This window comes from Rhineura floridana, chromosome 8 (genome assembly GCF_030035675.1).
Source record: "Rhineura floridana isolate rRhiFlo1 chromosome 8, rRhiFlo1.hap2, whole genome shotgun sequence".
Lineage (NCBI taxonomy): Eukaryota > Metazoa > Chordata > Lepidosauria > Squamata > Rhineuridae > Rhineura > Rhineura floridana.
In genome coordinates, this window is record NC_084487.1 from 48,894,874 (window position 1) to 48,908,314 (window position 13,441).

The 13,441-nt window shown below is 38.5% G+C and overlaps 1 protein-coding gene across 5 annotated transcripts in view; it reads right to left on the reverse strand.

Annotated features, from left to right (window-relative positions):
• The window catches only part of LOC133390547 (putative RNA-binding protein Luc7-like 2), a 59,907-nt gene that overhangs the window by 20,039 nt on the left and 26,427 nt on the right, over nucleotides 1-13,441 (reverse strand). For 2 of the 5 annotated variants that reach the window (XM_061639353.1, XM_061639351.1), the window contains exons 2-6: nucleotides 12,969-13,039; nucleotides 11,474-11,568; nucleotides 4,766-4,864; nucleotides 3,644-3,754; nucleotides 733-876 (exon numbers count right to left, since the gene is read on the reverse strand). In XM_061639353.1, coding sequence (XP_061495337.1) covers nucleotides 733-876; nucleotides 3,644-3,754; nucleotides 4,766-4,864; nucleotides 11,474-11,568; nucleotides 12,969-13,026 — 507 coding nt within the window. In that variant the 5' untranslated portion in view covers nucleotides 13,027-13,039. Of the gene's footprint in view, nucleotides 1-732; nucleotides 877-3,643; nucleotides 3,755-4,765; nucleotides 4,865-11,473; nucleotides 11,569-12,139; nucleotides 12,179-12,968; nucleotides 13,040-13,441 lie in introns of those variants that run through there. The other 3 variants (XM_061639352.1, XM_061639354.1, XM_061639350.1) reach the window with 3 other exon arrangements.

Below are 13,441 nucleotides of genomic sequence, written 5' to 3' on the forward strand. Positions count from 1 at the left end.
ATGAGAAAACAGCAGACCAAATAAATCAGTGTTGATTTTAAAGCTGGTTAAAAAGAGTGCTGGAATCAGCATGGAGTGAGGGGAAGAGAAAAACTACATATATAGATTCTGATAATAAGCATTTTCAGATAAATTAATTAAAGAGACAAAAAAATGATGTACTGATACTATTGATAGGATTAAGTTTGTTTCTAAACATAAGCCATAACCAAGTTCAGAAACTTAGCTTAGAAGCCAGCATTATTATTATTAAAAAATATTATATAGCATGATCTATGTACATGGTGCTTTGCAAAGAATAGGTATGAAAGGCTCCTACCACAAGGAGATTGCCATCTAAAATAGAGGAGGAGAGAAAGTAGTGGCAGTGGGAATAAGCAGCATGGCCCAGGAGATTGGAAATAAAGGATAGAAGGGAAATTGGGTGGTAGTTGGAGAGGGAGGATCCTAGCATCAGAAATGGGAAGAAACTCCTTAATGCATGCTAAGAGATGCAATGAGCTAGAAATAAAACAAAAACCCCAACTCTTTTCTTATGTATATTTATTTGACTTTTGGGGACAATGGATATAACTGAATTAATTTAAGATCTCTCTCTCTCTATGTGCTAACACTGTGAATTAACCTGTTCATAAAGGATATGGATTGGAAGACTACTAAGCTTGGGACCACAGTTTTAACCTTGCCTTCAAATACCAAATTGAACTGCTAAAGAATGCAAATTCAGATTACCTCTGCTTCTCGCTTCTTTGCTCTTGCTTTCTCCACTTCATCCATTACTTTCTGAGATTCTTCCACATTCCCATCAGCTCCAAGTTGTTCCACTTTGGCAAGCAGCTTACCAATTTCCTCATTCAATTCATGGACTCGTTCAGCCTTTAGAGGGGGGAAAAGGCAAGTCTTATAATTACCACAATCCAGAAATATGCAAACACCATTGCAAAATAAAGTAACAAGTGGAAGCTGCAACAAATTGTTGCAGTGTAGAATGCTTCAGGATTCCAGCTGGCCAGCCAACTATGTCCTCTTCTAGGATAGCCCAGCCACCACCACATCCTGGTTTTCCATTTCCCTTGTCCCCAACAGTCAATCAGCATTCCACAGCCATTGAGTATCCTCAGTCCTCACCAAGCAGGGGTTTTTTTTAATTTGGGAGGAGGGGTGTTCCACTGCCCCTAAATCGCAAGATTTTTGGTATGTTGCAACCATTGCAGTTCACTGCCACCCTGAACCTGGGTGGTACTGTTTTGGTTACTTAAAGATAGACACTGAATGAATAGGTTCAACATTCCTATATATGATGTCTTAAAACCACAGATTAGGAAAGTCCAGTTATGGTATCTGTAAACAAAAATGCATGATCCTTAAGAGACAAAAAGTATAATTACACCTAAAAATTGAAGACAGATAGTCCAAGACTTCACTATGCATTATTTTCACTATAATTGATTAGTCTATGGTATTTACCCATTTTTTAACACTGTTACATCAGTATAAAATAGGGAAGGAGTATGGCTCAGTGGTAGAACACCTGCTTTGCATGCAGAAGGTCCCAAGTTGAATCCCCAACATCTCTAGGTATCAGGGATGTGGAGTTGGGAGTTGTGGAGTCGGAAGCAATTTTGGGTGGAGTCGGAGTTGGTAGAAATGTACTGATTCCGACTTCAAAATAAAATTAATAATTTATTTTTTTTTGTTTTAATGTATTTTAAGGTCTTTTTATGATGTCTTAAAGTGTTTTTAGTGTTTCTGTTCGCTGCCCTGGGCTCCTGTTGGGAGGAAGGGCGGGATATAAATCAAATAATAAATCAAATAAATAAATAAATAAATAATATACACTTGCCATTTATGAAGGAGTCTGAGTGGGACAGTAGAAAAATAGAGGAGTCGGAGTCGAAGGTTTGACGTACCGACTCCACAGCCCTGCTAGGTATGGCTGGGAGAGACCCTGGTCTGAAGCCCTTGAGAGTTACAGCAGTCAGTGTAGACAACACTAAGCTAGATGGACCACGATTGTCTGACTTGGCATAAGGCAACTTCCTTCGTTCCTTCCCAATGCCAAAATCACCAAATGTTCCTTCTTTATACCAAAATTAGATACATATAACACCTCAGTAATTAAGATGACTCTGGCATAGGGGTGGGTATTCTCACATTATCTGCACAAATAATAAAATATCCTCCTGCTCCTCTAACTCAGAACTTTTTCAATCAAGAGAAGAGCCCTTCAATTTGTAGTTCTCACAAGCAGGAAAATACTTTCTCAAAGTCTGCTCTTGCATTTTGAGCTCACTGCTCTTTCTTCCAAAATCTATGCATTCATTTTTGGTTCAAGAAAGCATGCTACCCATATGAAAAAAAGAAATTGCTAAAATCAGAACTGCCAGGAGAATAGGACCCAAATCAGAGAAGCCTAGGTTGAAATCCATGTTGTCATGAATGGTCCTGTGCATCCTCTCAGCTGTTGTATGACACCAACAAACTGAGAGTTCTAATAACCTCAGAGTAGGGGTTGCCAAGCTTTTTGTACCAAAGGGTACATTTCAAATTTTGAGAGGGTGTTGGGGGCACCAACCACAAAACAGCTATAATGGGAAATGGCATAACAAAATGGCTGCCATAGGAGCATGACATAACACAAAATAGAATGTAGTCATGTTGAAGCTTTTCCCATAATTGTATTTCCATAGTAGAAAAGGCTTGACCTCTTGAATTTCTGCCTGCCATACAGCTGTTTAAGGAAGAACCCTGCTTTTCCTCAATGCCAACTCTAAACCAAAGCCTAGGCTGCCATCCTGTAACCACTTACCGGGACGTAAGCACCATTAAACACAAAGAGACTTACTTCTGAGTAGACATGTATATCATTCTACTGTAAGTTAACTATAGTGAATTCTTCATGAGTCCCGTATCTTTAAGCTCCTGCAAAAGCCTCTTTGCAAACTGTTCACATTTCCTTTTGGGGGAGGGGATTCTTTAACATTTGCCCACATTTTTTGTGTAGTAGCATTTGCAAAAAATAACTTGTAGGCACTATCTGACATCAGGCAAACCCAGTAAAAGGAAGCCGCATCCTTGTTGCTAGGGAAAAAGGACAGGCAAAATATAGATTCCAAAGACAACAAAATGAGTCAGAAAAAGCAAAAGTACACTGAAGGGGAGAACAGAACAGCAGCTCTTTATAAGACTCCAGGGATTCCTACTGCGTGGTGTCCAAACAATTCAGTTATCAATCACAGCTTTAATTTCACTCATTGGCTAGTAACACTGAGAGGCAGAAGCAGCCAGGCTGGTTCATTTCACATATACTGCTTAGAAGGTTACCTGCACATTTTGCCCCATAACTTTCTTTCTAGGAGGGCTAGAGCCTTACTTTTTTAAAGAATATATATGAAAGCTCAGATTCTGGGCTACCTGCTGGGGGTATCACTGGAGACCTTTGCTGGTGCACTGGCACCTGTGGGCAATGGGCTGGCAACCCCTGCCTCAGAGGGTTGCTAAGATGATTTAAGGAGATGAGTGGGACAATTACTATAACACCGTTTCCACATTAAAGAGATGCTGAAAAAATAATGGTTTAATGAATCAAGCTAGAAGAATTCTCTATGGAGTGCCCTATAGAGTGAGAATATTAAATGCTTACTTTGGCTGCAACTTCAGCACTGATTTCCTCTTGGGTTTCAGCCAGTCTTTTCTTTGCCACTTCAGTTCTTCGATCACAATCAGCAATGAATGACTGTAGATGATCCATTGCCTAAGTCATTTAAAAAAAAGTCCTAAGGCATCAATCAAAAGACTCACTGCCAGATATAAGCATTTCTTCATAAGACAAGCATTAATTCACTGTGGGTTTAATCTTAAAAGATATTTAGGGGTTTTTTTTGTTCTTTTCTGTACGTGTTTCATTCAAAATCTAAAAACTTATTTTTGCATAACTCACCCTCTAGGCTTTCTGGGAGACCAAAAAGCAAATACACCTCAGCCATATTTACATGCATGTTTGCTTTCAAAGTAACAAGTACACTAAATTGTTAACACTGCTTCTTTAACAATCCTTTACAGATTACACTGAAAGCCATTTCAATCACTGAACTAATTAGATGGTACAATCTTATGTGAGGACTGAACCACATCTATGCCTGTACTGTATTTAAACTGACAAGGAATTGTTGAAAGTGAGAAAGTAAAGCTCCTTACTGTGTGAATGTTACAAGAATAATACTTCCTCTTCCACTTCTGAAGAGGACACTATTCACCATACACCTATTGGTACTGCAGGAAGTGGAGTTATTGGTAGTAGCTTGTCAGGAAAAATACAACAGAATCCTTCTGGGTTCCACTTCCTAAGCCAGTCCACCTACCGTGCCTTCAATGAAAGTAACCTCCTTGAGAAAAAGTGTTATGTATTCTTAACATACGCCAAAGGTAAAGAAGGCATAACCGCCAGAACATTATCTCTACAAAGGTAAATTCTATATTGAGAGAAATGATTTGCATTTTGGGCCTGGGGGATAATGATAACTCTCCCATTATTGCAATTGTCAAATGTTATGAACTACATGAAGAGGATATGGAACTGTAAATATTGCACAACAAGGCATGTTCCAAACAAACAACTCCTAAGAAGCTGGCACTTAGTTATCAGAATCCTTGGTAGAATTAAGGTTTTTAAAGACACAACTCCACCACACGCTTGTGTGAGTCCTTCCCCAGTCTCCCTTCTCTAGCTTTTATTAGGTAGGGATAGTTCCAAGACAAAACATACATCAAGCTCAAAGAAAAAGTCTTGTTCTTTGGATGCGATTTCATAATCTGCTCTTAATGCCAAGTCGTGCACCTTCAAACATTCTCCAAGGTCCATCCTCTGAAAATAGAAAAGCAGAATTTTACACTGAATAAGTAGTGGGTCTAAATCATATTCTATTCCAATACTGTGAAGCAAGCCATGTTTATTTACATTTTAAAAACAATACAATATTTAAAATAATTAGTTAAGTGATCAAATTCCATCTGAGTTGAAGTGTCAACAAACCACAGTATAATCATACTCTCAAACCAGAGCAGAAAAAATATTTGTTGAATTTCAACTATATAGCTCTGCAGTCCTGACAGCACTTGTAATACCTTTAAAACTGAAAATCCTAATTAAGTTTCCCCTCCTATCTTTGTTTAGTATCCTTATTGTGGCAAGACACAAGTTAGGAAACAAAAGGTGTGTGCACACTAGGTGTGGGGAACCAAGTTGGGGGAAGGGGAATGTGGCCCTCCAGGGCTCTCCCCAGGCCATTCCCCTCACGGGCCCTGCTCTGCACCCTCCTCCAGAGCATTCTCTGCTGGAGTGTGTCCTTGAACTGCGATAATGCCTCTTGCTTGCTTGGATGGAGGATGAAAAGGGGTGTGGGTGTATGTATATATAAACCTTTCACTTGTGTGGTTGGAATATAGCCCACTGCACAAAGATAAAAGTTACATCCATTGTTCTGACCACTATTACTTTTGGTTCTACCCACCGCTAGCATATGGCCCTTGGAAACTTCTTCATGAAGAAATACAGCTCTTGGGCTGAACAAAGGTTCCCCTTCCCAGTATACACAGACATGCACACACACACAAAAGCGCATTGTATTTCTTTTACAAAAAGTGAGACAGTGAAGCTACATTTTTTCATCATTACTAATAGCATTTGTTCTTTAATTTATACTCCTCTAACTGCCTTTTATGCCTAACCAACATCACTAAGATAGTTAAGCTGCATTTGCCAGTAATATGAAAGGTTATTTTTTTTAAAAAAATAAGGACATTAGCATTTATTTATTATGTACTTACCTATTTAAAGTACTTCTATATGCCAGCTTTCAGAGCAAAGCCCTTCCTAGGTGGCTTACAAAAGATAATTAAAGCTGCAAAGCAATTTTAAAAATACAAATAAAACAATCCAATTGCAAAAACGAAAACCAGCAGCAATTTAAAGCAATTGGCAGCATGTCCCTACCAACGCAAAATGGGGGGGAGGGGGAGAATAAAAAATTAAAGAGGCCAGGAGAGGTGGGGCTATGCTAGGTAACTCAGAGACATCTATTCACTTTCAGTTCACAAGTCTCACCACCATTTTATTTAATTTATATTCTGCCTTCCTCCCAAAGGAACCCAGAGCAACAAACAAATAATAAAATATCTTAAAAACAATTCCAATACAGATGCACGCTGGGAAAGATCTCTACTTAAAAGGCTTGTTGAAAGAGGAAGGTCTTCAACAGGTGCCAAAAAGACAATAGAGATGGTGGCTGTCTAATATTTAAAGGGAAGGAATTTCAAAGGGTAGGTGCCACAACACTAAAGGCCCAACTCCTATACTGTGCGGAACGGACCTCCTGATAAGATAGTATCTGCAGGAGGCCCTCACTTGCAGAGCACAGTGATCGACTAGGTAGAGAAGAGGTGATACAATCTAGATATAGAAGGGGTGACCCCAACATATATAGGGTTTTATACAGCAAAAACAACAACTTGAGCCTGGTAGCTAGGGGCAGCCAGTGCAATTCTCTCAACTGCAGAGTAATATGTTGATGATACCCTGCCCCAGTGAGGAGTTGAACTGTTGCATTTTGCACCAACTGTAGCTTCTGGCCCAACTTCAAGGGCACACTCAGATAGAGCACATTGCAGTAATCCAGCCTGGAGGCTACCGGCGCATGGATATCAGTGGGATCAGGATGCAAAGTTTAAGCCTCAGAATTCCTGGAAACGCATTCCTGTGTTTAAGCCTCAGAATTCCTGGAAACAGTCAAACCTGTGCAGTGCTCCACAAATGACTATGACCACAAACTACGCTGTACAAAATGTACCCGAAATCATGAGAGTGACACTTGTACACAGCCTCAAGAAATAGTCAAAACACAATATACCATCATCTTACAGTGGCCTAGTTCACACATCACATTGAACCACAGTTAAAATCAACTATGGTTTAACATGAACAAGCAGCATGCTGGCACACTGCTAAACCCACAAATGCTTTGCTCCTCTTTTACTTCTGCGGCTGCCAAGCCTGGAAGAACACAAGCCATAGGTTTGTTGTTACACAAACTTGGGCTTGTGGTTTCTCTCAAAAAGACAAAAACAAACATGAAATGCAAACCAGGCCAGTAAATGCACCTCAGAGGGTTATTTGGATCATAGTATTTACTTGCCTATACAAATGGCTGGGGACACAACATAATCTCCTTACACTCAAATACAGTTGTGATGGGGAACCTCAAGCCTCCCAGCCACCCACTCTCTCCCTAGGACACCTGCCTTACTGGCCCTATTTTGCACCCTCGAGTGTTTTTGCCTGGCTGGAATGTTTCCTTCTTGCTTGCCTGGATGGAGGATAGAAATGAGCATGCAAATGTGTATAGAAACTAGCCGACTGTACAAAGGTGAAATGTACATTTGTTGCTCTGCTCACTTTTGCCTCTTGACTCACCCACCACTGGCATATGATCCCTGGAAGGTCGCTTGGAAGGGGAATGCAGCCCTCAGGCCCAAAAAATTAAAGAGGCCAGGAGAGGTGGGGCTATGCTAGGTAACTCAGAGACATCTATTCACTGGGCACTGCTTTTCCCTCCTCATTTTCAAAGCAAGAGTCTTCTTTGGCAACTAATAACACAATCCTATACCAGTCTGAGAAATAAACCCCACTGAATTCAATGAGACTTACTCCGAGGTATGCATGTATAGCAAGTGTAGCTAACCTGTGGTCCTCCAGATGTTGTTGGACTACAATTCCCACTGGACATGCTAGCTGAAGCCATAGGTTTGCTATTCCTGAAGTATAGGATTTTAACTTAAGCTGCCCAACTCCTTTTTTCATTACACACACATTCCCAGCAAATGCCTGTGTTTCTTTCCCCTTTGCTGCCCCAGCTGTAGCTGTACTGCCTGCAGTATATTCTCTGTTTCCTCCCCAGACTGTTGCTATTTTTTCTTCCCTACCTTAGCAATTCAAACTTGTGATGTTCTGCCCTGCTTACAAATTTTCAGTCAAAGAATACAGATTGCACTATTCCATGGGAAGGGAGATGGTGCAGACCAAAGCAAGTTCCAGCTCTAATCTAGGCACCTGAGAGATGTGCTGTTTTCCTGCTATGGTGAGTGACAGATGAACAAGTAAGTGCCTACTTATGTTTGATTAAAAAAAATCTTACAACCAATTAGCTATGAGAAGTAATAAGACAACACTGTAGATCTTTCTTTGCCATTGCCCTTATTGAATACACCAATAACAGGCTTCCCTACCAAGTTTTAAAGATTTGTTCTCTGCCTTTCCACCAATGACTTCCAGGACAGCACAGGTAACACATATCAGTTACTGCACTGATCTAAGGCAAAACAGATTTCTAAGTATTCAGAAAGAATATTGTATATCATTAACAGAGTTTAGAACTAAACACAAGTGAATCTAGTTTACCTTTTAATATAGGCTCCCAGCAGGCTTCATTACAATATAGGCTTCACTAACTAAATAATAATAAATGCAACTATCCATAGGAAGATGAATTGGATTGGTGCCTTATGGCACACTGACATCTAAGCTAGGAGCAGGGAACATGTAGCCCTCCAGATATTGTTGTACCATCAGTCCCAGCCAGCAAGACCAATGATCAAGGATGATGGGGATTTGCAATCCAGAAACATTTAGAGGGCTACAAGTTCCCCACCCCAATCTAGGCCATGTTGTACCAAATGCAGAGTGAAGTAGTTGCTAAAGACACTATACAAATAATTGGAAGTCATTGGGTTTACCCAATATACACAAACTTGAAGATGGCAGGATTGGGTACTAATTGTTTTGGGAAAGCATAAAACATTTACTGGTATAAATTGTTAAGAACAAAAATGGTATATTTAATATTTATGATATTCAATAAGAGCTCATTAAACAAAAAGCTTGATCAACAAAACCTACTCGTTACCTTATTCTGAAAAAACAATAGCAAGACACAATGCATATTCCCTACAGAATTTTCCTTCAATGCATCCTGAGTTACTGCAATACTTTATGAAATATACTTAAAATGATGACAGCTAAGTGTAATCATACCCTTTAACACTGTTAAAATGTAATCACAAAAATATACAATATATCCTCAGTATTAGGTAACTAATAAAATTGACCCTTAAAATCACATATGATCAAAATCTGTGTCCGTATCTGATCACACATTAATCACAGATACAACATATATAACACAAGTGATAGGTAAAACATACATTCACACTTTACTATATCAAGCCTATGCTCATTCAGCGAACAACATCCAACTAAGTAATACTCAAGAGTAGACCCACTGAAATAAATGGATTTATATTGCTTTCAACGAGTCTATTCTGAGTATGTTGTCCATCATCCAGTATCTTTATTTAGAGTTGCTCCTATTTTTCCAGTATTAAAAGTTCAGCTACCAATATAGCCCTTACAAGCCACAATTTTCTTCCTTGGAATTTTTTTTACTAATGCAATGAATTCTACTACAATTTAGTTTTGCAGACACAGACAGTACTTTATACTCTTTTACATAAAATAGATCTGAAATTCCTAATAAGAATTTGGGGGCTAAGCCTACACTACAAATTTAAGAACAGGTGTAACTGTCATGGCTTTCCTTTAGGTGTTTTTGGGATCTTTAACTGGGAGACAAAATACTGCATTATGTAGTTTGATTCTGCTCAGCTGTGACTTACAATATTTCAATTTTGTTTCAATTCAGACTAACAGGTATTTGGTAAGTTTTGACACTCCTGTATATGCTTGGTTCAAACTAACTTTTGAAAATTTAAATATTCAGGCTTGGATCCATATAATCCATGGGCACAAAGATCTATAGGCTCAAAGTACTTTGTGCATGCATGGGGGACAGAGAAGAGTCATGTTTACCACCTGACAGCTTTAATGCCACCTTTGTGCCACATGAGGAGCTGCTCTTGAGGGGTTTTCCAGGATGTGTGGAGGCTGCCACTACAAGAAGAAAAATCAGAAGTACTGTACATGAGCAAAAGTAAACTTGTACTTCTCTAGATTCAAGGCCAACATTACAAGGTTGATTAGTATAGATAAGATGATTAATACAAGGTGGGTGGGTCTACAAATTCACCCACTAAAGGACACATCCTCCCAGCTCTTCAGGAAGCCCCTCCCCCAAGTTTGAAATGAGATTGCTCCTGTAGTCATGCTACAGACAGGCACTTCAAGTACATCAAAAGCACAGTAAGACTGCAGAGATAAGCCCCCATCTACTTTATGAATTGTGCCTGCGATGGGGGTTTGTTCCTGATGTCATACTATGCTTTTAAGGCACTTTGGGCCTTTAAAATTCAGCATTATGTCAGATATAGAGCCTGCCCTTTTTCCTAGCCGGGGTAGGGGTAGGATTGGGACAACCATACATTTTTGACTGCTTCCAAATATCAATTTGGAAAAAATCTGTAGATTCCAAATTGACATTATGTGCAATATTATATCCTTGCCTTAATACTAGTTAGACAGAAACGATTACACCATAAGTAGGAGGAAAATGGGGAAGGACCACAGGAAAAATATGATGTTGAAACAAGCAAACAGGACGTAACAATCTGAAAAGCATTCAGCTTGTATGGCAATTCACAATTCTGCCCCCTAGATAATTGTCTAGCAAATCAAGCAGGCCTTTAGAATACACTGTCAGCCACTGCCAATTTAGACACTCATGTCAATTTTTTTCATTTAGTGAAAGATCAAATGAGTATAAGCACAAAAAAATCAGGATAAACTTCTGAATGCCTAAGAGTGTTTAGAATCAAAAGCTGCTTTGATTCATTCAAAATGTTGATACTACTAACTGATAATATTACATAGAAATCAGCATATATGCAGAAATAAAGTGCATTCAGATCTTACTGATAGGGAAAAGATCTTTGGAAACGTGAACAGAAACTGGAAAGAAACAGAACACGTATTTTAGGAAAACAGTAGAGACTTAACATGGGAAAATAACTGCACAAACAATCCAGTATAGCAGAATAAGAGAGCAAAGATTCTGTAATAAAGCAAATAAATTATGTCCACTGAACCAATTAATTTTCCAGAGGAGGGGTCAGATCACAATGTTTTACTATCGTGAGACCAATTCTGATAGAGGGGGAGAAGTGATGTTATCCCCCCTCCCATTTTATATAACTTGTTTTTGTTGAATATTCAACACTTTTATTAGTTTTTATTGCAATCATTTCAACAGAAAAAAATCATTAATAGGAATTGCATTCATACAATATCTTAATTAAGTCTGTCTCATAATCCATGTAAGGATGCATATCAATAACTAGAAACCCCATGAACAGGTCTGATCACCCCTACAAATCTTAAAAAGACAATCTGGGATCAAAAATTGCTGAAACCTGTAATGTTAATACTTAATGCAATTTTTTTCAGTGAAGAAAAAAATAAAATACGCACTGTTCCAGAGAGGACATCATGAGGGCAGCAGTTGAGAAGGTGACTTTTGCACACTCTGTCATCACTGAATTTGATTCGTTGACGGGTAGTATCCCCTGTAACACATAAATGCACATTTCTGATTAGACCAATAAATAATTTTCTGAAACTGATGTAGTTTTACTTTTGTACAAAGGATGTTCTTCATTTCACACAAAAACTTATTAGTATCAATTCTTCAGATGCTATTTTAACCACAGTAATTATATGTGGTAACTATTTTATGTACCACACACACAGCACTAAAATGCAAGAAAACTAAAAAAGGACCACATTGAGTGAAAATGAATTGCCTTAAAAACGTAAGTACAGAAGCCACAGATTTCTATTCCTGCTCATGTGGACTGCACGTGGTATTAGCATGAACAGCCTTGTAAGCATTTCAATACATTTCTTGAATGTCTACTGAATGCTAGCTGCCATTTCTTCAAGACTTCATTCATGGCACTGATGCTTTTACTTCAGGCAGGTTTAAACAGATTGTTTATCAACCGAGACCACTGGAAGAAATAAAATGCCTCCAAACAGTATTATTTTAAGAGCTGAAACCCCATAAGCTGAGCACACTGCATCTGCATTAATGACAAACTGAGACTTCTATAAACACAAAAGCATCAGCCTGCTTACCACACATTGAAGTCCAATTGCAAGTCTAATCAATGACATCTGTGAACAAGGTTGGAAATATTAGGTCTAAATGGTAAACGCAACACCTGGCTACTGATTTGTTTTCCTTCAAGAAAAGGGACAATGGACTAGTTACTATATCAGATTTGAAAAGGAGGTCCCCGCAAAAGGTATTTTCAGTTTAAAGAATGCAGCAGCAGCTATACAATTCAAGTTATTGAAGTGTTTGTTTTTTAAGTTTCCCCCTTACATTATAATTATGTACAATGAAAACCTACTGGTGAATTACTGAAGCAGAGGAAAGATTCTACGAAAAGTATATGTTTGCAACTTTATCTCAACATCATTCACCTCAGAGGGTAGAAAAGTTTGCTACTACAAATACAATCACTATCCTATTCCAATAAGGCTGGAACGGGCAGCTAAACTGCATCTATGCAGTGGTTCTACACTCAAAATCCTTGGCTTAATAATTCTGCTATGTAATTCCAGTTTTAACTATCTGCCCTATGCAGAACTAAAATGTAACTTTTTCAGATGGGCTGTGTTCCACTTAAACATTTGTTCCAGAAATTAATTAGCTCAGTAATTCATAAATTAGAACATCTTCAGAGTAGTTCAACAATAGGTTTTCAGGAGCTAAGTCTAGAAATTTAACAAATTTATATTAATGAAAATTTAGATCTGTCTTTTAAGTCATGCCTGCTACTGCAACAGATATGAGGAACTGGGATATTTTCCCCCCAGTTTTCCCCCTCTCTCTCTTTTTAAAGACACAAGTTGCTGTTCCACATTAATTAACACATCTGAAAAGTTAGCAATAACTCACGGCTCGGCGAATGCGGGGCCTTTCTGACACTCCCTTGCAGAATGAAGTAGGCAGGCATAGATACATTGAACCTTTATAAATAAAACAAGGGGCCAGATTGTTCAGTTTGTATATAATAAACTCTGCCAGCATTTTCATTACAGCATCCAGAAATACATGTTGAATGTAAAAAAATGGTGGGAAACCTGAATTATTTTATGGGCATTGTGCTAGCTTGTTATTCAGGGGAGAATTTAGTGAAAGAAATAGCCTTCCTTAAACTATGACCAGAAAAATATTTTAACTCTTAAGTATCAATATTTTGTTTATCCCCTCCTCTTTCCTCCAGATTACCCAGGAACCTAAGAATTTGATGTTGGCCCAAAAGCCTTTATTATGATGCCTGGAATTTGAAATATTTTTCCAGACTTGCTTATTAATGTAACTGTTTTCATAAGAAAATCTAGTTTTTACGCTATTACAACTTATATCAA